Genomic DNA, 22,019 nt, shown 5'->3' on the forward strand with positions numbered 1-22,019 from the left:
TTGCAGAAGAAATGGGAAATTGTCTAGACCAAAAGCCGCAATTAAAACTCGATAATGCCAACTTGAAAAACACGGTTCTCCTTCAAGTATATCTGCTGGCAAACGCCAGTTGTGCTGAACAACTTCGTCTGCTTCCCACAAGGCTGCTCAAAGTCTAACAACAAAAAGTTGTTTACACGGAACGAGACCAAAAATGACCCCAGTCTATCGGTGAACGGGGTACATTTTAATACACGTACAATTGTACAGGAATTTCAATTTGTAAACCTACATTAATTTACCTTAAAAAAAAGATTTTGTGGACAATATCTTTCAGAAATAAAATTCAAATCTAAGTTGGTTGAGAGCTAATACTTCTCAGTACAGTATAGTATGGATATTAGATAATATGATACTATAGCAGTATAAACACAATTCGGTCAATTTCTCGACACTCTTTCACATAACCTCCAAGGTAGCCAGCAAACCTTTTTTGCTTGTATTTACACTGTTTTATTGCGATTTTACAGTAAACTGGTGTGAAAGATTTGTCTATTGTCAATTTACCTCGAACAATTGTTATTCAAACAAGAAATGAGTTAAATTGGAACTATATGTTTGAAAAAGCAAACTGCGCGACATGTGAAAATTGTCTACGTCTCTTTCTAAAGAGTAGCCTACTACGTAATGATTATAACTTTTGTTAAAGTATCCACGTTAAGACATTCAGCTTCAATTTTTTAATAACATAGCCATGGTGCATTTATTACTTTTACTCAAGACTGTAAGTCTATTGAAGCCCCTACTTTTACTGCTTTTTTATTACCATGCTGTGGAATGGACGTTAGAGAATGAAAGATATGTTTTTCAAAATGTAAGTAATAGTAATGTTAACTTGGATGCTTTAACAGCCTCATCCATTGTTAATAGTTACAGTCACCTTTTTAATATGTCATTACATTCTTACTTTTAGTTTGATAGACATGAGAGTAGCAAGATTGTTCAAAGCGAACTGTGACCAAAGTACCTTGACAACCAGGGCCGTGTGAGCACCATCTTGGGCCCCCTTTAGTGATCGCTCTTAAAAATAGGGACAAAAAGCGTTTAGGGCCGCAAAATCATTCGATGTGGGGAAAAAATTGGCATTCATCATTTTTGCAAAGAGTAAACAACTCATAAGATTTTCTGAAAAAAATGTTAATAAGCTATGCCGACAATGAGGAAGGTGATCTAGAAAAACGTTGGGAAAGGACGAGAATTTGAACAAAGCAAAATTGATAACATAAATGAGCAATGCAAAACTTAATGTCCGAAAATTTAAAACGGAAAGAGTGTGGGGGGCTTGCCTCTCAGAAAAATTTGACAAATATAATCTTGTTTTTTGGCCACTTTTGTCTTTTAGGCATTTTGATGATCATTAATCTTTTTTATCAAGATGCACACATTGTATGTAATCAAATTCAATAAAATAAAATTGGATTGAGGTAGAAGTTTTGGTTTAGGTTAGCCCACCATTTGAAAAAAAAATCATTCATGACCACAAAAGGATTACAATAATTTGTTTCTGGAAAGTTTGTATAGCCTTGGAAGTGGTGTAGCCTTTCAGAGGCTAGAACTTGGAAAATTTATCTGAGGTGTCCCCACCTTCGTCGATAGCATTGTCACTTCATAGCTTTCTTAATTAACACTGGAAGTAGAATTTATCAATTTAATTGTTAATTAACTAAGCTATTTAAATGAGCAGTATATACTTTGAACTATTGCATTATTTTGTTGTTTTTTTTTTGGGAGAAAAAACTTTTCCTTCCCTTAGGCCTTAATTCCCAACCATGCATGTTCAATATCGCCGAGGTAAACGATATAAATTGATAAGAAATTACAAGTCGAAAAACCCTGCACGAACTAAATATGAGTGGGCCCCTATAGGCAGACATAGACCAGTCAGGGGTTTTGAAAGCAGTAAATAGTAACGGCCTTGCATTATTTAAGCCATTGAAAATCGAGCTTTTGTAGTAATTTTTTTATGTTTTAAACAGTCAAAAAACATTTAACAGGCTATAATGAGTGGGTCTCTAATCAGCCGTGTCCCCCACGACCGAGGGGTACGGGGGACGGTTAACACGGCCTCTTGACAACTGCTGATGTTTTGCTTGTACTGGGTGTTTGCAGGTTTGCGATTAATGTAAGGATTCGATGATTAAAATTATTAAACATACAAAAAACGAAATTTGATAAAGCTGGTTTTACTAAACATAGCCTACTCGCAGAAAAGTTATAGCCTGCAATAAATGATAACATGAATGTCAAGTTTTTTGACAAAAATAAATTCTATTCTCGACTTCAGTGTCTTGTTTGCTCCTCCACAAACATCTTTTAGTAGGTAGAGCACGCGAATTGTGATTTTTGCCAAAAAGGTTTGTTAAAATTACTGTTTTCATGTTGTAATTGCATTCACAATAAATTTGTGAAATAACCCATTTTTTGAAAAGTTTCTCAATTATTCAATATCGATTTTGTGTTTCTAAACTTACTGGTTCATCAAACGACTAGGTGGTTCTTTACGAAAACACCTTTTCTTTTATAACCATTGAAAAGAAGGAAACTCTGTTCCAATAGCGGCGTTGTTATTTCCTTACACAGTAAACACTAACAGCAGAAATCAATGTGATGCATCAGGCCGGAATTTCTTTCAAACAAAAACTGCGAAACGAAGGCACGCAACGTTTGTGTGTTGGTATTTCCTATGCGGAGAGATAAAAGAGAAGTAATAATAACATTAATTTCTCTGAGATTGTCTCTTGAGTGCACTCGACAAAGTAGGCGCTGCGTGTGTCAGTGTCATTTTCAATCATAATTTGAACAGGTTATTCCATAGACATGGTTAATAGTTATTCTGCTAAAAAAGTTTTCACTTTTATTAATTGTGTTATGTTTTAATTGCGTTTTTGAACTTCCCAGTTGAAACTGTCGAAATGTAGGCTACACAATTGCTGTTAAGAAAGCGGGCGTTCTTTGAACAAGTTTTATACCAGTTATTCTCACTGTAATAGCACTGTCAAGAGTAACCAAGACGTTCATTTAACAATTACGTGCTAATTGCCAAAGCAGAGTCTTCTTGGTTCATTTGTTGATTTGGTACGAAATTTTTCCTTTATTGCTAAATAAACAAAAGCGACAAGAAAGAAAAGCTACCCCGTGTTCCAGTGCCCAGTCACAACGCAGTGCGATCAGGGGTAGATGTGTGACGAATAAATCACGTCGCGTTTAATTGTAGAATCGTTTTTGTAACGCTTTGTCCGACTGGTCTTCCGTGTCCGACGCAAATCTATCTAATTGTGAGTTTCATTCAACCGTTTCAGACATTCTACTTCCTGTGCTAGCCCTTCCCTACAGCTGTCGCAATGTTTCAAGAACTCCACTCACTGCTTGCGTTGTCTGCACAAAAAATAAGCACCTTTTCTCAAGCAAGAAGAATTCTTGCATTTGTGTTTAGGATAAACTTTTGTGGCTTATTTTTCACACTGCTGTGTGTTGTTTATTGACCCAACTGTAATAGTTTTTATAAGGGATAGAATCAGTTGGTCCAATAGGAACATTTGTCCATACAGTCCACATGATATCAGTGTGTTGTGACTTGTTATTGCTTGCTTTAACAGGATACCATGTGCTTTGAAGAGTGCGATCGGTCATTTTTTGCTTCTGCGCTATAAACTCATCATGCATTGATGCGTCACCACAAGTTATGTTGTACGTTAAAAATATTGCTTCAAAATTCGGTTATGCGATCAAACATCGATCAAGATTTGAAGTTGCTAATGAGTTTCGGTACACCTGTGAACAAAATGCTGTGTATGTTATGGGCCATACAACACTTTTTCTGATGCATATTATGAGATATATCGTTGATAAATCTTCATTTTCCTATTACTGTATTGGTTTCAATTTTACCAAATCAAACGCGACGATTAAAGATAATCCTTTTGTAGAGCTCAGATTGACAAACGATCTTACGGTCACAAAACTTGATCTACTTTTTCGACTTTTAAAAGCAACTCACTGCATAATGTTGGGTTTATCTTTTAAGATTGGTATCCTGTTTCATTCGCAGTGGACCTACCGCGTTGCTGGCACAAAATACATAATGAGACATTTCCGAGCGCACTTTGGTCAATTTTTGAACCCAGGCAGGGCTATGACCCATGCAGATGCAATTTGTCTACAAATGTGAGACTTAACGCAAATCGAGCATCACAAAACGTAAAAACGTGCAATCGATTGATATTTTGCAACTACGGTGAGGCATCTCAGCAGAAGGCTGTGACGGGTCGCAGATTTTGACGATGACGTCATATTTTTGCTGCTTGCAGCTTTTTTCATCTTTGTGATTTGGATCGGTCAATACCATACAGCAAAATCCGTTATACTTACATTGTGTGTAGACGCTGAATGAATGTAAACATTACGGGTTTTGCTGTCTGTTCGCAGAGTAGTTCATACTCACTACTGTTTCTACTATCATTCAAGAAAATACATTTCATAAAATTATTTCCAAATAATTCATTTTATAAACTTATCATTTCTAAATTATTGTGTTTGAGATGTTCAGTACCTTTTGTGAGTGAGTGTTAAAAACGCTGCCATACTACTTTGCAAAATTGATCCTACTGCAACTCTTTATGTGTAATCTCTAATATGTTTTCATTTTCAGACAAAGCTTTCGATATCACATACGTCAGACTAAGATTTCACACTTCAAGACCGGAAAGTTTCGCAATATACAAGAAGAAATGTCAGGAATGCGAATGGCAACCCTTCCAATATTACTCGGGTTCTTGCTTCGCTACATACGGTCTTGATAACAAGGTAATAAAAAATTGTCATTTTTACATTCAATCAATGTCTGTTTTGCATAAAAAACCTCCGCTAAGTCTTTGATTTTCTGCATTATTTGTTGAAATGAAACCGCATGAACTAAATGTTGAAGAGAAGAGGTTCCTTCAGTTAGGCTTTTTGACAAAATTTAGTCATTTTTATGTTTTTTTAGGAAATTGTAACGGTAGAAAATGAACAGAAACCGCTCTGTACTGATGATTTCAGTGATATATCACCTTTGACTGGAGGCAATGTCGCCTTCAGTACTTTGGAAAGCCGTCCAAGTGCATACAATTTCGACCGGAGTCCAATATTACAGGTAAGTTTGCAGCAACGTTCAATGCATTTCCTCCATGAAGCGTTTTGCAAGGCATAATAAATGTCACAGTTTGGTCGTCAGGATTTGTTTGTAAGGCTTAATTGTGCCTACTTTGATTGGATTAAATGAGATTGAACTCTTTCTTTGACCAAGCGGTTTTGTGAGTAGATTGAGCGTTGCGTTAAGTTTAATCAATCGTACCACTTGCCCTTCATGACGTGATAATGACTTGTGAGGTCATCAATGGCATCAGTTTGTGCGTGATCACTTCTCAGCTGTTGCTCATGCTGTGAGTTTGTTTTTGAAGTTTTTTTATGCGTCACATAACAGAATCACGTCCGCCTCTCTTATCACGTCAGGTCTACTCAGCACCCAGCGCGAATTACGTAATCGAAAGTCTCTTCCGCCAGTAGTCGCAAGAGGGGCCTGTAGACAGTTTAAAGAAACCATGGACTCTTTTTCAAGAGCAAAAAATATGGCCTTTTAATGAATTCATACCTTGTCTTCTGCGCCCTTTCGAAGTATGGTAGCACCGAGAACTTCACCCATTGAACAAAATCTAATAAGTAAATGCCATGATGTTTGAATTGCTATAATCACGGTGAACACTTTGAGCAACATTCGAGCAAGACGCTTCTTCAGGATTACTCAAACTAGGTGAAAATAGCTAAAACAGGCCCACTGATCACGATTTGATGCGAATGTTATACTTTTGATGCAAAATAAGCCGATAGAGTCCCAGTTTTCCAGTTCTTATATTCAAGTTTACTCCCCTGGCCTTCATTACCCTCCTAGTTACTCCCCTAGTCACATGCTAGCTATGGTCTTGATTTTAAGGCACAACACATGAAAATGAGAAACAATGGCTGTTCCTAAATCCATTTCATAAAAAATGTGACTGATAAACCAAAATGAAACGTTTTGAGCGAGTTTCAAACTATAGTTAAGTTTTTCTATCCCAGTATTTGGGAATCCATCGTGGTGCTTCATTCAAACAGTCAAGCAGCAAGAATCAACGCGAAATTATTTTGTTCACTGGATTGGCCTCATAACGACATTAATAACAGCAATAGGAAATTATTTGGTTGAAGTCTTTTCTAACTTTATTTCTTTACCAGTTGAAACATAAAGCAAAACCGTATTGAATCGGTGCGATAAAACTGACTTATACCGTAAAACAGTCCTCTTTTAACATTGATTCAACGTCTGCAAACTTATCTACCGGCTGGAAAGCGATATTTTGTATGCCAATCTATCGCCACTTAACCTTTTCGTTGTAGTTATCTTTCATTCGTTACAAGAAGCTACTAATATTCCGCAGTTTTATTGGTTATTCAAAAGGATCCAACACATGTTTCTTAATGACGTTGATATCATCAAACGCTGCATCTATCAATATACTTTGCAATATGGCACTTTGCGTTACGAATGGTAGATTAACTTTGTTCATAGTGACTATGTTTGTATATACCATGGCGATACGTATATACCTGTGCTTTGTGGGTTTTATTTGTGGATATCAGCGACAGACGACAACAGCGATGAAACTTCTGTCTTGCAAAAAAAATTGTTTTGATTTGTGACTTTAAATTTCGAGTAACTTTTTAACTGAAATTTCTGACTTCGTCAACAATTCAGAAACTTTTGTTAAATTTTCACTTGTGTGGAGGCACTATGCAAAGTACAATTTTGCTTTTCTCCTGCGCCACCGTTCCCATGTGGTAGACACGACCAAACAATGACCTGCTTTGTTTATGATTGATTCCATCTGTATGAGTCAATGGTCATTTTAGAGTTTATGACGTTAAAACGATGTAAAAACTGCATAATTTGTCGGCTAGTAACTATATTGTCAGACTACCGATCAAGTAGATAATATTTCGTCTAAGCCAGTACTTAACTGTAAACTTGGGTTTGTCTAATTCATTTCCAGTCTAACAACAACAATATGTGCTTTGTGTGGTTCTTTATATTACATCGCAGGTGAGCGTTGCTCAGGACAGACAGCTTCAACGCTGCCGAGTGCATCATTATCTTAAATCCTTCCTCTAACGATATGCTGAGCGGGAATAAAATTTATTGCTGCTTTTCATAAGGTTTTTGGTATGCGTCGACAAGTTATCCTACCCTCATTAACCGGCTCAGAGAACCGGCAGCAGTGGCCGTGGCAGCGCGTTGAGCTCGCACTCGAGAGCCTGCATGTTCGGCTCCAGCCACCCGCACTTGCTGTTGTTTCTCTGGGCAAGAAACTTTACGATAATTGCCTCTACCCAGTGATCGATTTCGAGTAATGGGTAGTACCAAATTTAAGTCATAAGTATAGACAACCGGAAACAGACATTGCCGTCGGCTGCAGCGTGGGTCAGGTGTACGTCGGAAGGCGTACACCGATGCATAGCGCTCAAGTCCGCTTTCCCGCAATGCATGATAAAGACATGAAAAACAAACAAACAAACAAACTCTCCAACCACGAACACACCGAGTTGGTTATAGGCTTGAACATCAAAGTTTAGTTCAAAATTACTACTTTTTCTTTAAAAAGAAAGGCGCTGAAGCAACTATTCAAAATAATAAATCTGTATCCAGTATAGCTAACTGCTCTTGGCTGATGCTGAGCTGCGTCGGAGTCTGCCTCGCTTTCTGACCTAGTCTTATTCTGAAACGATCCCTGTTCCATATCTAGAAAGCTAAAACCTCAATTGCTAAGGTAACAGGGATCAGTTGTCAGTAGATGTTACAGAAAATATATTTCGCACTTATTCAGTGCATCGTCAGTTCTGATGTATCTGATGTTCTTTGTATCCAGTATACTAATAACATTTTCTTTGTAAAGATATTTCTCCTGATGACTCTCATTTACTCGCCAATGTTTTTTTGTGTGCTTTCTGGTCTGTCTTCCAAGCCAGCTAATCAATCCTTGATTACATTGATTTAACATGTGTAGAGAGTTCATTTAATTTCAATGTTTTGTAACTACAGTTACAGAACGTATGACAGATGTTTCGTTTACGTCATCCATTTGAAATGTAATGAATTCAATTTACCTCACTTGAAAATTACCTCACAACCGCCTGCTGGGGTTTGTGGACGGCTTTTTGATGTTTTATTTTATTGTGACCTCGTAGAGGGTGTGCGCAACACTGCCAGAACGCATTTCGTTACCAGTGCAGCATATCAACTGGTCGTTAATTGCATTAGGATTGAAAAGGAATTTCAATGCTTCATTTGTCCTAATTGAATCAAGCAGTCTTGTTGCTTGTAGCTTACACTGTACTGTAGAACTGATGTCTAATCACAATCGACTGTAAAACTGGCCTGCGTTGAAACGTTTAGTTGAAAATTGTCTCAGACCTTGTTCTTTTTTGGTTTCCAGGACTGGGTAAAAGCCACAGCTATAAGAATATCTCTGAACCGTATCAACACTTTTGGAGATGAAGTTTTCGCCGATCCAAACATATTGAGGTCCTACTACTACGCAATATCCGACTTGTCAATTGGAGGAAGGTACAAATAGAATTTGCTGCGCCTGGTTTTCATGTGTCTTCTGTCTAATGAATGTTTTGTATCTGCGGCAATTGTTAACTTTGACGAAAACTGAATTTTGAAACTTGCTCTCGAACATGTATTTTAATGTTGGCTACCAATCACAGAATAGTAGGGTTTCGATTTTCGGTATTTTGAGTCGCTGTTTTCTCAGTCGCTTAATCAGTCCTTTTATCATTGACTCATGTCTGTAGACGTCGAGACAATGTAGAAAAATCTGAGGACTGTGAAGTTTCGGTTTTGACGCTTTGCAAAGATAGAAACTTCATGTTGGCTAACCACTGTTCACATACGCGTTGCCCCACCTCACAAATCTGGGCTTTTTACATTGATTTACCGTCTCAGATTTACTTAAGACAGAAACTGTGCAAATTACTTTTGAGGAACTCATAAATGTTTTGTTTTTTTCTCCAACTTTTCTCCAACCGGCTCGGTGGCTTAGTGGTTAGTGCGCCGCCTCTGAATCGGTAGGCATGGGTTCGATACCTTGTCGGGTCATACCAAAGACTTTTTAAAAATGGTACTGAATCTAATTTCTGCTTGGCACTGAGTAATGGAGTGGATTCGAGTAATAATGTACTCAGTTGCGCCTCTATACGGCTGCATTGACACTGTCTGCTTTGTAAAGCGCTGAGGAGCAACGCATTCTGCGATGGATACAGCGCTATATAAAAACTAACATTATTATTAACATTATTATTATTAACTTTTCTGCATTTCTTGTCGTAGCTCTTTAATAGGTCAGTTGCTCAGCATGTCCTAATTTAAAAATTGAATGACTCTTTTCACCAGCCATTTAGCTAATAGGTTCTTCTGGTGCGAACATCCTTAATTAAGGTACATTTTTCCAACATTGAGATTGCGTTAATGAATAGTATCCCTTGATCATTAAGCAACCATTCGTACTCTATTTCTCATAGGGCCCTTTATACTAAAAAAATACAGCTCAGACGCCCAGCCCAAGAATCCTTTTAGCACCTTCTTGTTTGAGGTTGATTGATTAAGCTACTGGGTAATAATAATAATTAAGATTGACGATCTGAAATCGATGGGAATATTGTAGATTGTAGAACCATACAACTGTACAAGTCCCAATCACTTTTTCTTCGACAACAGCGTGAGATTGGCAGCCGAGATGAAATGTTCAATGAGTAAGCTTAGTAGTAACTGGATATGATTGGAGACAGCGTCTGATAGTTATGACTCAAACCATAGCCTTTCAATTGCTCGCATATCCGATGCATCCTACAACGGTATAGAAATTTCGATGGCAATTTTGCGTTTTGTAAATGTAAAAATCAAAACTTTACTTCTGACGCTAACTGCAGCTGGGATCAAGGATTTTGCCCTTTACCGAGTCACAAAATGTCGTAAATGCCTCAGAATATTAACCAAATATCCCCTAACTCTGTACCACTTTTTCAGTATTTTTGAAAGCAATTCAAAGTGACGTAGTTTAAGAGCAAGAAATCTAAGCTGTCCTCAGTAATCTAATTTTATGGTAAGAAATTAAGTCATAAAGACTTTGATTGTCTTAGTTTTGAATCTTATACTGTTTAAATGAAAAAGAAAACTTATTTTAAAGTTCTCTGACACCAGCGATTGCTTTTTTGGGTCGGCTTCACTACCTCATAAAACAATGCACATTTTCAACTGGCCATCGATTAACGATATTTTGCACTGATGCGCCAACGCATTAATTGTATTGCAGTGTCGGTAGAGTGGTTATTTGTTGCAGTAAAAAAAAAAATGAAAAAACTGCATACAATTTTGACAATAGCTTAAAAAAATCCCACATTTTTCACGAGCACGTCAAGCCATGCTGACTTTTAGTCAATGTGCTCAGTTGCGCCTCTATACGGCTGCATAGACACTGTCTGCCTTGTAAAGCGCTGATGAGCAACGCATTCTGCGATGGATACAGCGCTATATAAAGTCAAGCATTAGTATTATTATTATTAGCCATGTGGCTTTGTGTCTACATACTCCATGGCCAAACATTGTCTGAAAGAATTGAAGATCTTCAATCAAAATCTACCGATTACACTGAAGCTTTGCGTTTCCACGAAGTTGCTTCCACCAGTTTATCTTGACCTGAACGCCAGTGATGCCATCGCTGTTTTGCTTTATCACACTTTCTTGAAGCAAAATTTCGTTAAAAAGGCGCAATAGAATGTCACCCACACCGGTGCATTGGCAACATTGATCTGCAGCTCACTGGTATGACCGTATAATGCTAAATGGTAACATAATATTATGGGTTACCTAACCCAGTTCATCTTAGCCGTCTGCCACTTTTTGTGCCTGCGCAGAAAGTGATATGGCCATATACCTGATGAAGTTTTGGTTAGCTCTCCTTGCTGATTAATGGAAGTGTTGAAGCATTTTTGTCTTGGTGGCTATTTGATTTTTTTCCGAATGTTACCTCAGGTGGCCCTACTGACTAAAATCTAGTTATTTGCATTTGCACAGACGTAATGAATTGTTGGCAATTTTGCGAAATATTTCTGCATTAGAAACATTACAAATCTCGTACGGAGGGCTGCCACATGATAAGCTGCTTGTAGATTACTGGTTGAGTTTGGAAATGAAGTACACGCTAAAAGTAATATACGAAAAAATGATACTATTAATTTGTTTGGCGATCTTGAAACTTTTTTGATGTTGAACCAAACTCTACAATTTCCGCTTCCAGGTGCGCCTGCAATGGTCATGCATCAGAGTGCTATGTTGCTGCCAACAACGTCCTGCAATGCCGTTGCAAGCACAACACTGCCGGAAGGGACTGCGAGCGATGCGCGGACATGTTCAATGACAGACCGTGGTCCAGAGCATCACGAGACAACCCAGCTGAATGTCAAGGTGAGACAAAACCCAGGTAGCAAAAAATGATATTTTTTACATTGATTCAACCTCTATCGAAGTTGAATCTTTGTAAAAAAGACCAATTTTCATCCATTCTTTTAATTGACTTCTATTAAATATGTTATAACTTCTGTGAAAAAAAGCTTTCTTTTACATACAAGTTTCTTAAGGAAGAGTTATTTGTTCGAGACAAATGTCAATTTGAACTTTTTTTAACATTTGATTTGATAAAACCGCAGCAAAAAGCTATTCAGACAGTGCATGTACCTCACCAACCAGAAGTGTTGACTTCCGCACTCGACTGTAAGTTATAATGATGCTTTAGCCTAGCCCTAGTGCCACTCTAACCAGTGCTGTTGAAATCATGACTTGTCAATTGATGTTTAAAGCCAACGAGATACCCAAGAATACGTCATTAAACCAGATGTCCACTATGTCCTTTATGCCATTTCATTCCAACTTACCTTCTTCGTTAAGGGCTTTGCTTCTTGCCATGGGTTCATTTTTTATCTTCAGAATTTCTTATCACCCAAACAGCATTGCATTGTTACGTCACTGAAGCGTTGTCGTTTTGTGTTTATTTAACGTTTCTGGACACAAGTTTGCGGTGACAGGAAATTAGATGGAGTTTGACGATGGGCAATTTTGAAACGAAAAAGCGAAAGAACTGAGCATTCAGATTGTTTTGTCAGCTTTCAGTTCCACATAAAGACTAGAATTACGTCTTTTTGACGTTAAATTATGTCAAGAGAGCAAAACAAATCTTAATTGTGAATCGTCGAAGCATGGGACTGAACGAGAGTTGTGGCAACAAGAGCAGCTGCTGATAGAATACGGTCTTAATAAACAGTGTTTTTTTTACGTAGATTAAATGGCTGTCAAGAATAAAGGAACGTAAAAAAAGTAATGTGGGAATGAGGGGTGGTGTGAGGTGATGAATGATGGGGTCACCATGGCTCGCCCGATTTGTGCTGTGTAAGAATGAAGCTCACGAATCAGAACCTTGATTTGTTCTCGTGAGTGCATCGACCTTTGCTGGCTGAAAAATACATAATGTGTATACGCAGGGTGGTGCTGTGGAGTTTTATACTGCTTATCACTTGTTTGCGCATGGTAGAAATGTATGACATTTTAACTCACTCAGTTTTTTGTTTCACTCACCGGGTATTTCTACTGACAAAATTTTTGAGTATTGGGCAAAATTACAACGAAAGAAAAAATGTAAGAAAGTGACAAACTGTTGAAAGTTCAGAGCACGTGCAATTTATTGTGATTAAAAGAGCTTGAACATCAATTCATAATTAAAGCTGGATTGCCACAGTCCGAAGTGGCCTAGTTTGCCGGTAAGAAGTTCAACTGAACGCAAAAAACTTGCAATAACTTGAAGCACTTTTCACCTTCCCACTTAAAAACTACAAGCTTCAACGGACATTCCTTGAGGTTCAAAGGTGGTTAGTTTGAACCTTCCCAAGAGCACCGTTGATTTTGCTTGGTAGGACACTGTATGGCGTGCTGTCAGATGGGCGTACAGCCGTACAAGCGTACATATGTTACTTTTTCGTACAGTCTGTTTCGCCTCATTTTCTTTACGCACAAAGAATTTAATTATCTATTTACAGAAGCAGAACAAACTTGTCAAAATGTCAGGACAACCAACAAGATGAATTAACTAACTCTAAGCTCAAGTTAAAAAGCTTTTCAATCGTTTACGACTAGAAGCCTTTTTTTGAAAACTTTTATGGAAGCGTCTTGAAAAGTTAACTTTCCGAACCATACAGAATAGGGCGTTGACACCGTCCGCTCTCAAATCTTTCGCCGCATTGATGCAGCTTGTATTTTAACAACTTGTAATAGCTGTTTGGCCCAGTGTGGAAGCATTCGCCTAAGCTGTTATTGTTGTAGCCACCAATAAAAACAAATCACACAGCTGATGACAGTCTTCTGTCCTGCTCATAACTCAAAGTGGTTTCCTGGGAAATGGTAACTTAATTTTTTTCAACACGTAGGTGAGCAGTGCCACTAAACTTACAGATATTTTGTGTGTTAACAATTATTTTAACTTCACGTGGTATGTGATACACGTATGTGCAAGGCAAACGAACAAAAGGACGACAAAAAATGAAATATTTTGATAATGTCAAGCAAATTATGGGAATAAAAAGCATGCCGGAAGCACTAATAAAAACATAAGACAGAACAAAATGGAGACAGTTCATATGGGAGATCACAGCTGATCAAACATGATCAACCTGTTGAAGAAGAAGATGTGATACAGGAATTAAAATTTGACTAATGTGAAGTTTTTAGGTAAAAATGTAAAAGGTTTGTTTAAAGTGGTCAAAAACTTCAACTTGAGACAAGATATTAAAAACTTTTGCGAACAGATGCCATATGCACTGCACGCTTTTTGACTGTGGCGTTCGATTGTTTGCGTTGTACCTTATCCGCTTTTTTTCTTGTAAAATAATGATTTATTGAGTGGTCAAGCGAAAATTCCAAATAAAAATAAGCAAAATAAAAAGTGATTTATTTTTGCCCAAGGTACACTCGTCTTTCAGGCTAGGTTTGATAAACGATTGTAAAGATTGAACCAAACTTGTAAAGATAAAACCAATTTTAACAATTGTTTTATATTTCAACGGATTTGTAGGCCAAATATTCTTTCGTTTTGGTGGCTTTTGGATGTTTACCTTGGGTGTAAAACACTAAACTAAAGCAATGTTTTTGTTTTTTTAAAGCTGTTATTGCATTGCCATGTCCTTTGTGAGTGCCAACCTGAGAATTCCAGTATTTTTTCATGGTTTTCTATTTTCTTCAGAATTTTTTCGTTCAATTTAATGACTGATTTCAGTTTGTTTTCATTGAAAATTATGCGTTTCTGATTGTTGACGTCACATTCCAGGACTGACGTAGTGATTTCGTCCTTTGCGTTCCAAAATTAATCATTTTTTTTGTCAAATCAACAATAGCAAACATACAGTTTTAGAAAATAGCGCAGAGTATCTGGTCTTCCGTTACGTCATTTTGATCTGTCTTCACTTCGCATTTGTTCGGTGTTATTTTTGCGAACAAACGAGTGGTTCACTAACTTGTCGCGTCGATTACGATGTTGAAGAAAACAAAACCTGGCAAAAATGCATCAATACAACGTTAGGTTACATAGCATTAGTGACAAAACACCCACTTCAACCGTAGTAGTAGCGGGAGTTAACCATTTACGAAAGGAATGGTCTATTAAAGTTTTTATTGACTTTTTCTTATCTGATGAGGACAGCAGGACATGTCGAGAACTGATCGACTTGAATAGTCTTGTAGTCTCTTAGGACATTATCTCATTGGTTCAACTTCCTGCATGTAATAAGATTTCAACGCTCTCAAACAGCCTCATGTCTGTCACCGTCCTTTTTCATACGTTTTACGTTACCTAACGTAACAGTTTTACGATTGCCTTGTCTCAGACAGACAGCCAACACCACCGCCTTGTTTCGAAAGCTAAGTGACGGAAAATCAAAACATTACGCACAGAAGAGGCCGCCGAACTGGTGTGTCCACCGACCACACCGAAAAAAATATCTTTTCAGTGTTTTTGATCCAGTTGTGTGATACAAGGAAATCTTCGTCATAAGTTTCTTCATGGTGGTTTGCAAACAGATCAGCAATCAGAAAAGTACATGTTGAGGAATGCTGTGGTTACTAGCAGTTAACAGCCAGCAGCACGATAAATCGAACTGCTTATTCAGATTATTCAAGAAATCTTAAAAAGTGAATCATGGTTTGCCAGCACGTGAAACAGAATGCACCGACTGCGGCTAGTTCATCAGCTCACAAATATTGCAATTGCAAAGCACAGAAAGAAGACAGAAAGTCGAGGTTAAAATGTAGTGAGCATGCCTTGCTTGGGCTGGCAACCCCAAATAAATCACGAAACTACGTCAATGTGGTTTTGTTTGTGTTTATTATGATGTCATTGGGACCCAGCAGGTCAAATGGTCATATGATGTGGACCGGGAAAGAATGGAGACGTAAGTACTCAATGATGTCACTATGACGTAAAGTGACAATACAGCTTTAAAAACGTAAAAAACATATTGACAAAAATTATTTCTTGCGTTCAAGAATTCTTTTACTTTTTTGTCCCTGCTTTTTTTTTGTCTACAGTGTACCAATTAATTTGTCAGTTGTTTGGACAGCAATTTTTAACCAGCGGGTGTTGCCAAAGTAATCGATCTTGGAAATTACAAACTTGGATGACTTTCATTCTGTTCTTTAAAAGAAATACCGACAATAATTATATGGCAAAACATAGTCTGGTAGCTGTTGGCAACACCTATGGTGATATGACAGGTGTCAAGCAATAGCCACCCAAGGGTTCCGTACGTGTGCTCTTTCTTTGCCTTTTATCAGAATGACATCGCCTATTTAATTTGTTCAAAACCACCTTTGAAAATTGTTATTGATATCTTAAGTGTTTGGCTGATTATAGCTTAAAATGCGCTAACGCAGACTGGTTACATCAGAAGAGCGTCAAATTCTTTGTTTAAAGTTTTTTTTTTTATTAGCGTTTTACGTTCAATCTTGTTGTTATTCCCTTTCTTGGTCTTTTGGTTTCTTTTTGTGATTTTTTTTTCTGGGTACTGTAACAGTGTAGCCTACATACAAAACGTCCTTCCTGTGTTACAGAAACTATATGCCGAATTAACATTCTCAATTTTACTTTTTAACTCTTTTGTTTTGACAAAGCTCTCCACGAAATTAAAGTCAACACCACATTTTTTTGCATTTCACCAACGCTTTTGAACATTGGTCATTGCTTTTTACATAGTGTGTGGATTTTAAAAATGTTTACACAGCTTAAAGCATTATTTGTATGTTATTTTAAAGCTTTTATAACATTGTGTGAGAGACTGTAATACGCAGTTTTGCTGTGTTTATTTTCAAATCAACTCGCTTAGACAAACACGCTTGCAAAAACCTATGATGGAACAACTTAAGCAACAACCGTTCCGGTTTTGTTTATTTCACGTTATTCTAACCAAAGTCATGTTCAATTGGCACGAAAATTTTCCAAACGCATAACACAATAGGTCGTTGACTTGGATGTAAACTAAGGAACCTGCAAGATGTACCTCGTTCACTCTCCTTTTCCCGTTTACCCTCCCTCTCTCAAAGCTTAGGTTCAAATCAGTTGAGCACTCAAAAAAGCAAACATCGTTCGTAGAGCGATGTGATTTCTTTTTAACTTCTTTTCCACAGAGTGTTTCACGCAAATCTCCAGGCGTGGAACTGACGAAGGGACAACCCGCAACCGACCTTTCCCTAAACAAACTATTTGTAAAACTTGTATGTGTTTTTATTTTTTTGTCAAAACACGGGATTGTTTAAAAATGCGACCGATAGGTCTATTTCAGTTCTGCTTGCCCCACGACACAAGTTTTTGCTTTCTCGTTAGCCCTACCAGGTTTGTGTCGCTTTTATGATTTTGTGTCAGTTGATCCTAATATCTCGGATAAGATACTAGAGAGCAAAACGGTATCAAGTCAACGCAATTTCAACAAAAGAAAACTCTGATGCAGTGTTGCCAGAAGTCACCAACTGAAGCTCCCGCTGCTGCTTTGAAAACTCTCAAATTGCATTCGCATATTTCACCAGGCGTTTTGTATTGCGTCACTGTTGACGCGTTTCCATGTTGAGCTTTTCTTGCTCACCACTCGAAAATTTTCCTGATCACAATCTTGTCCCTAACGTTTTCAAGTTTCAAAATTGATAATAGAGTCTTTCATCGGGCAACATTACTTCGAAAGGTTTTTAATCGAACGTGAAGATTCAGCAGAACATCAGATGGAAGTTATAAATTGCAGAATCCCAGAATACGTCACCCCTTTTTGTGCGTTAGCACGTTTTTTATGTTTCAATTCAACTTTTGCAAACGTTAAATTTATGCAACAAGGACTAATTTTGCCGGCTTGGATATGGCACCTCATGTGTTGACGTCCTGTGTGGCGCGTTTTGATCTTTCAAGTAATTCCTTTAATCTAGCACTTTCAAACTTGGAAGTCAGCGGGTTGCCAGAGCCTCGACTTAGCCTTAATAAAACACATACCCACATGAAAAGCTGCCTGTTCGTAGCCGTCGTGGACGATTAAACCGACAACCTCTGCACGCTTTCTCTTCACAAAGGTAGCTAGCAAGTTGTGTTTAATGGGTACATGCGTTTCTAAAAATACGAAAAGCAAGATTTCTGTTTGAAAACGAAATGATCTCCACTACGTGTATTAACTTTCACCTTAATAAAAATAAATTTTCCTGACAACTAAAAGCGAATTGGAGTAACTGCTGCGTGTAGCCAAGTCGTCACTCCTTGCAAGAGATAAAGCCTGGGACAATCGGAGTGCTACAATCTGGAAAATAAACTCCAACTTGCTGCAGTGATTTAAGTTCACTTCTTTTTTACAGCCTGCGATTGCAATGAGTTATCCGATACCTGCTACTTCGACCCGGAGCTCTATCGACAAACCGGCCATGGCGGCCACTGTACCAACTGCAGGGATTACACTTCGGGACCACACTGCGAACTATGCTTGGAAAACTATTACAGAGGTCCCAACAAGAAGTGCACAGCTTGCGATTGCGATGAAATTGGTGAGTGGTTTGTTGATGCAAAAAGTTTTGTATGCATCGTTTAGATTTTTCACTTTATTAGATTTTTCTTTGATTTCCTCTTCTTTTACACATCAATTTTTAACTTTACGTTCATAAAATCGTGCGTTGTTTTGAAGTCCTACCGCAAATATTGACATTTTGCATGGCCGGTATCAAGTTATAAGATTTCTTTTCAGGCTCTGTCAGTCAGCAGTGCGATGTGACTGGACAATGCAGGTGCAAAGCCGGTGTTGGAGGAATGAGATGCGATAGATGCATGGAAGGTCATTATGGCCTCAGTGATGCCGGGTGCCGGTGCGTGGAGTTATAATAATTGAATTGATTCAAGTTAAACTCGATCGACTCCGTTTTGGTCAACTTTTGAAATATAGACTTTTAGTTGATGTTTGTTTGTTTGCAGTGGCATTGCGACTAAATTCAAGGGGAAAAAAATACAAAACTCCTCCGAATGGATTTGACAACAGTTTTCGAAATGTTCATTGAATCATGAGTTGATTTTCTGCATTTCAGCTCTGTTCCACATTGTTTTAATTCCAAAACAACGTTACTGTTTATATTTATAAAATGGGGTCAAAGTAAATGCCAACTGACACAAGGATTTTCGAATGTTTGTTGTTAGCATTTGTTAAATATTTTATCATTATGTTGCGTTAAACCGACGGATCATCAAAATGCTGCTTCCTCTGGCGTTGCAACATAACGCCAAATCGAACACAACTTATGACTACATATGGCTCCATGTGTGCAGGCCCTGCCTCTGCTCTCCAGCTGGGACTGTGGAAGGCACAAGTTGTAACGCGGAAACCGGAGCCTGTGTCTGTAAGCTCAATGTCGAAGGACAACGTTGTGACAGGTGGGCGACATTTCGGTTAAAACTTGTGTTTGTCCGACGTTTGCAGATGTTGATATAATGTGAAAAGAACAGATTTTGCTTGCTAGGGAAGTTGTAAATCCAAGAACAGCTTTCTACTGATAACTTGTTTTACTCATGTTCTTACAATAAAACTATGTCTGAAAACTAATTTTAAAAGTCATCAATCAATATTTACTTACGAGAACAAACAGATATTTTTTGTCACACGCTGTTTCCACTGCTTGTCCTCACAAGCAAAAAGATGTAGCTTAAATTTTATAAAACGGTTCCTTTCAAAATAACAATACTTCAGTGCTTCCAGGTATTGTTTGATTGACATTTCACAGCCCGAACGTAAGCCTATGATGTTATAGTTGTTCTGTGAAACGTATTATGATGTTGTTTCGACAACAATTTATCATCAATTTGTGGCTGATAATACATGAACTGATATAACTTGTCTTCAGTATATTTTAGAACAACGCCGATATTGTTCAAGCAATTGAACATTTTTTTTATTTCTTCAGATGCAAGAGAGCATCCATGAATTTACAAAAGTCAAATCCTTATGGATGCACGTCGTGTTTCTGTTACGGACACTCATCTTCGTGCAGCGTATCCGGTGACTACACAGTCAAATACATACTCAGCGAGTTCAACATCGGTAAGCGAACCATTTCCTAACACAGCTGCTTTTTTCAACCCACATAACTTTATCTAACACAAATTCATTGCTTATGAACGTTAAGATAACCCAAAATTGCAAATCTGTTTCTTCCCATCAGGTGATGAAGACTGGACTGGAAGAGATTTCTACAACGATCCCTTACGGGTGACCTACACTGGTCAAGAGATCACAATGCAACCGAAGTACTATTCCTACTTTGTTGCGCCAGGTCAGTTCCATCTCGTCTGAATTAGTTTTGTTTACCTTTGTGCAATGTTGAATAACAGTAAATAGATTAGGCGACGCATAGTAATCGCATTTAACTTTTAACCTTCTGTTTATTAATTTTATATTTCCTTTGAGACGTGCTTTGAAGTTGACGTCTCAGATTTGATTTTGTTATTCCAAACCGACTCTGTTGTTGAAATGGTAATGGCAAGACCACAATTGAACGTTTTCTAACATAAAGCTGATCAAATAATTTTTTTCACTACCATCTTTGCAGACAAATTCCTTGGAAGTCAAAGATTCAGCTACAATCAAATGTTGGAGTTTGAATTCTCTGTGCGGCCGCAGCTCAATACAGGTGTGGACCTTGGAAGTGGAGAGGAAGAAGCCATCGCCCTCATGGCTCATCCAGGAAGAGAAGACATCATTTTAGAAGGAGAAGGTCACAGGGTCACAACAAGCATCATCAGTCAGGTATCAGAAACACTTCACTTCAAAATTCGTCTGCTTTTTCAACAATAATAACAAAATGTATGATATTGACTTTACCGAGGTAAAATTTGTTTATTGAAGCAACTAGGTTGAAGACTTGTAAACATGTTGTAGTTCATGAATTCATCACTTTCTTCACCTAGCTTTTGCAATAAGTAATGAAAATGATTAAGCATATAAAGATATTCTGCAAATGCTCAATAGGCAGTAACAAGGAAATAAACACCGTCGAATAGTAGACCAAACATGCGATTGAATTAACTCTTATTTTTTTCAGTCCTTATTGCATTGCGCCCTCTCAATGTATAATGTACAACAGAGTTACTCAACTAATGCTAACAAAGGTCCAGTTTTTCAAGTTGAATATTTTTAGCGGTCTGGTGAATAAGTAATTTCACACGCAACCACGAAAGTTAAACTATCAATACCAGCACCGAATCATCTCTTTTTTAGGTGAAATGTAACTCGACTTGGAGTTTTGACAAAGTGTTGGGAGTCTGGCGAGCTAAGCCCCCAGCTATCAAGATAATCACAGAAAAATTGCTTCCAGTAGAAATATGTTTAAAGAAGTTTTGAAACGTTGCAATGAGGTTATTCTTCCAGAAACCCGAGGTCCGCCATCAACACGCAGAAGGTCCGGATTTAGACCGCGGTCCCCTAATTGAGTAGCTCTGTTGTACAGGATAGTTCATGACAAGACCATTTCAGTATATGTTTTGTTTTTGCAGGGAAACCCTGTTCCCAACGAGCAAACACAGCTGTACAGGTTTCGTCTCCACGAAGCAGCGGAATTCGCTCCAAGACTTACTCCTCTCGACTTCCAGAAGATGCTGAACAATCTCGATAAAATTTACATCCGATCCACGTATGGGAATGGCCGTAAGTTATCCGGAAAAACGATTGCATATACTGTAAACGTACTCATCGAGATTCGGTTTGTGTTGATGGTTAGATTCGCTATTTTAAAGGTCTCGTGAAGGGTGGCAGTGTTGAATAGAGCCTTTTAAACTTAGTTATCTCAAACGGTAAAACTAACGTTTTGCTACATTTTCTTTTATTGGCGTGATGCTATGTGTATCACATATTTTAGATTCCGTAATTGGAAGACCTACTTTTATTTTTTTGTTCCGTGAACGTTAACCAACGAAATGAAAATTAAACTGCAAGTCACATATGAAAACTGCTTTCAATTCATCGCGTTCAGATGACAGATTTTTGACGTCATCATGCGTCATCACTTACTGTCAATCATGGCTGTGCGTGATTTTAACTGTATTTTGAATTGGTTCAGTGGTCGGCCACTTGGACAATGTTCAATTGAAATCTGCTGAAAGAGATGGGGCCGGTGAGAAAGCTGACTGGGTCGAGTATTGTGAATTGGATGGATACGTAGGTGATTTCTCCGATAACTGCGCCCCGGGGTATACCAGAGACCCTCCCAACGGGGGGATCTATGCCCCGTGTGTCCCCTGCAATTGTAACGGACACTCCGATTTCTGCGATGGCGAAACAGGTACAAGTTGTACAGTAGTTATGAATTA

At 38.0% G+C, this 22,019-nt stretch overlaps 1 protein-coding gene across 2 annotated transcripts in view; it reads left to right on the forward strand.

Annotated features, from left to right (window-relative positions):
* The window catches only part of LOC145766124 (laminin subunit gamma-1-like), a 43,372-nt gene that overhangs the window by 7,702 nt on the left and 13,651 nt on the right, over positions 1-22,019 (forward strand). Inside the window, exons 2-13 of one of the 2 annotated variants that reach the window (XM_082577780.1) lie at positions 4,688-4,842; positions 5,024-5,170; positions 8,544-8,674; positions 11,409-11,575; positions 18,032-18,217; positions 18,415-18,532; positions 18,987-19,091; positions 19,619-19,755; positions 19,877-19,987; positions 20,264-20,460; positions 21,207-21,357; positions 21,770-21,991. In XM_082577780.1, the coding sequence (XP_082433906.1) occupies positions 4,688-4,842; positions 5,024-5,170; positions 8,544-8,674; positions 11,409-11,575; positions 18,032-18,217; positions 18,415-18,532; positions 18,987-19,091; positions 19,619-19,755; positions 19,877-19,987; positions 20,264-20,460; positions 21,207-21,357; positions 21,770-21,991 (1,827 nt within the window). Of the gene's footprint in view, positions 1-4,687; positions 4,843-5,023; positions 5,171-8,543; positions 8,675-11,408; positions 11,576-15,538; positions 15,601-18,031; positions 18,218-18,414; positions 18,533-18,986; positions 19,092-19,618; positions 19,756-19,876; positions 19,988-20,263; positions 20,461-21,206; positions 21,358-21,769; positions 21,992-22,019 lie in introns of those variants that run through there. The other variant, XM_082577781.1, reaches the window with a different exon arrangement.

This window comes from Aplidium turbinatum, chromosome 3 (genome assembly GCF_918807975.1).
Source record: "Aplidium turbinatum chromosome 3, kaAplTurb1.1, whole genome shotgun sequence".
In the NCBI taxonomy this organism is placed as follows: domain Eukaryota; kingdom Metazoa; phylum Chordata; class Ascidiacea; order Aplousobranchia; family Polyclinidae; genus Aplidium; species Aplidium turbinatum.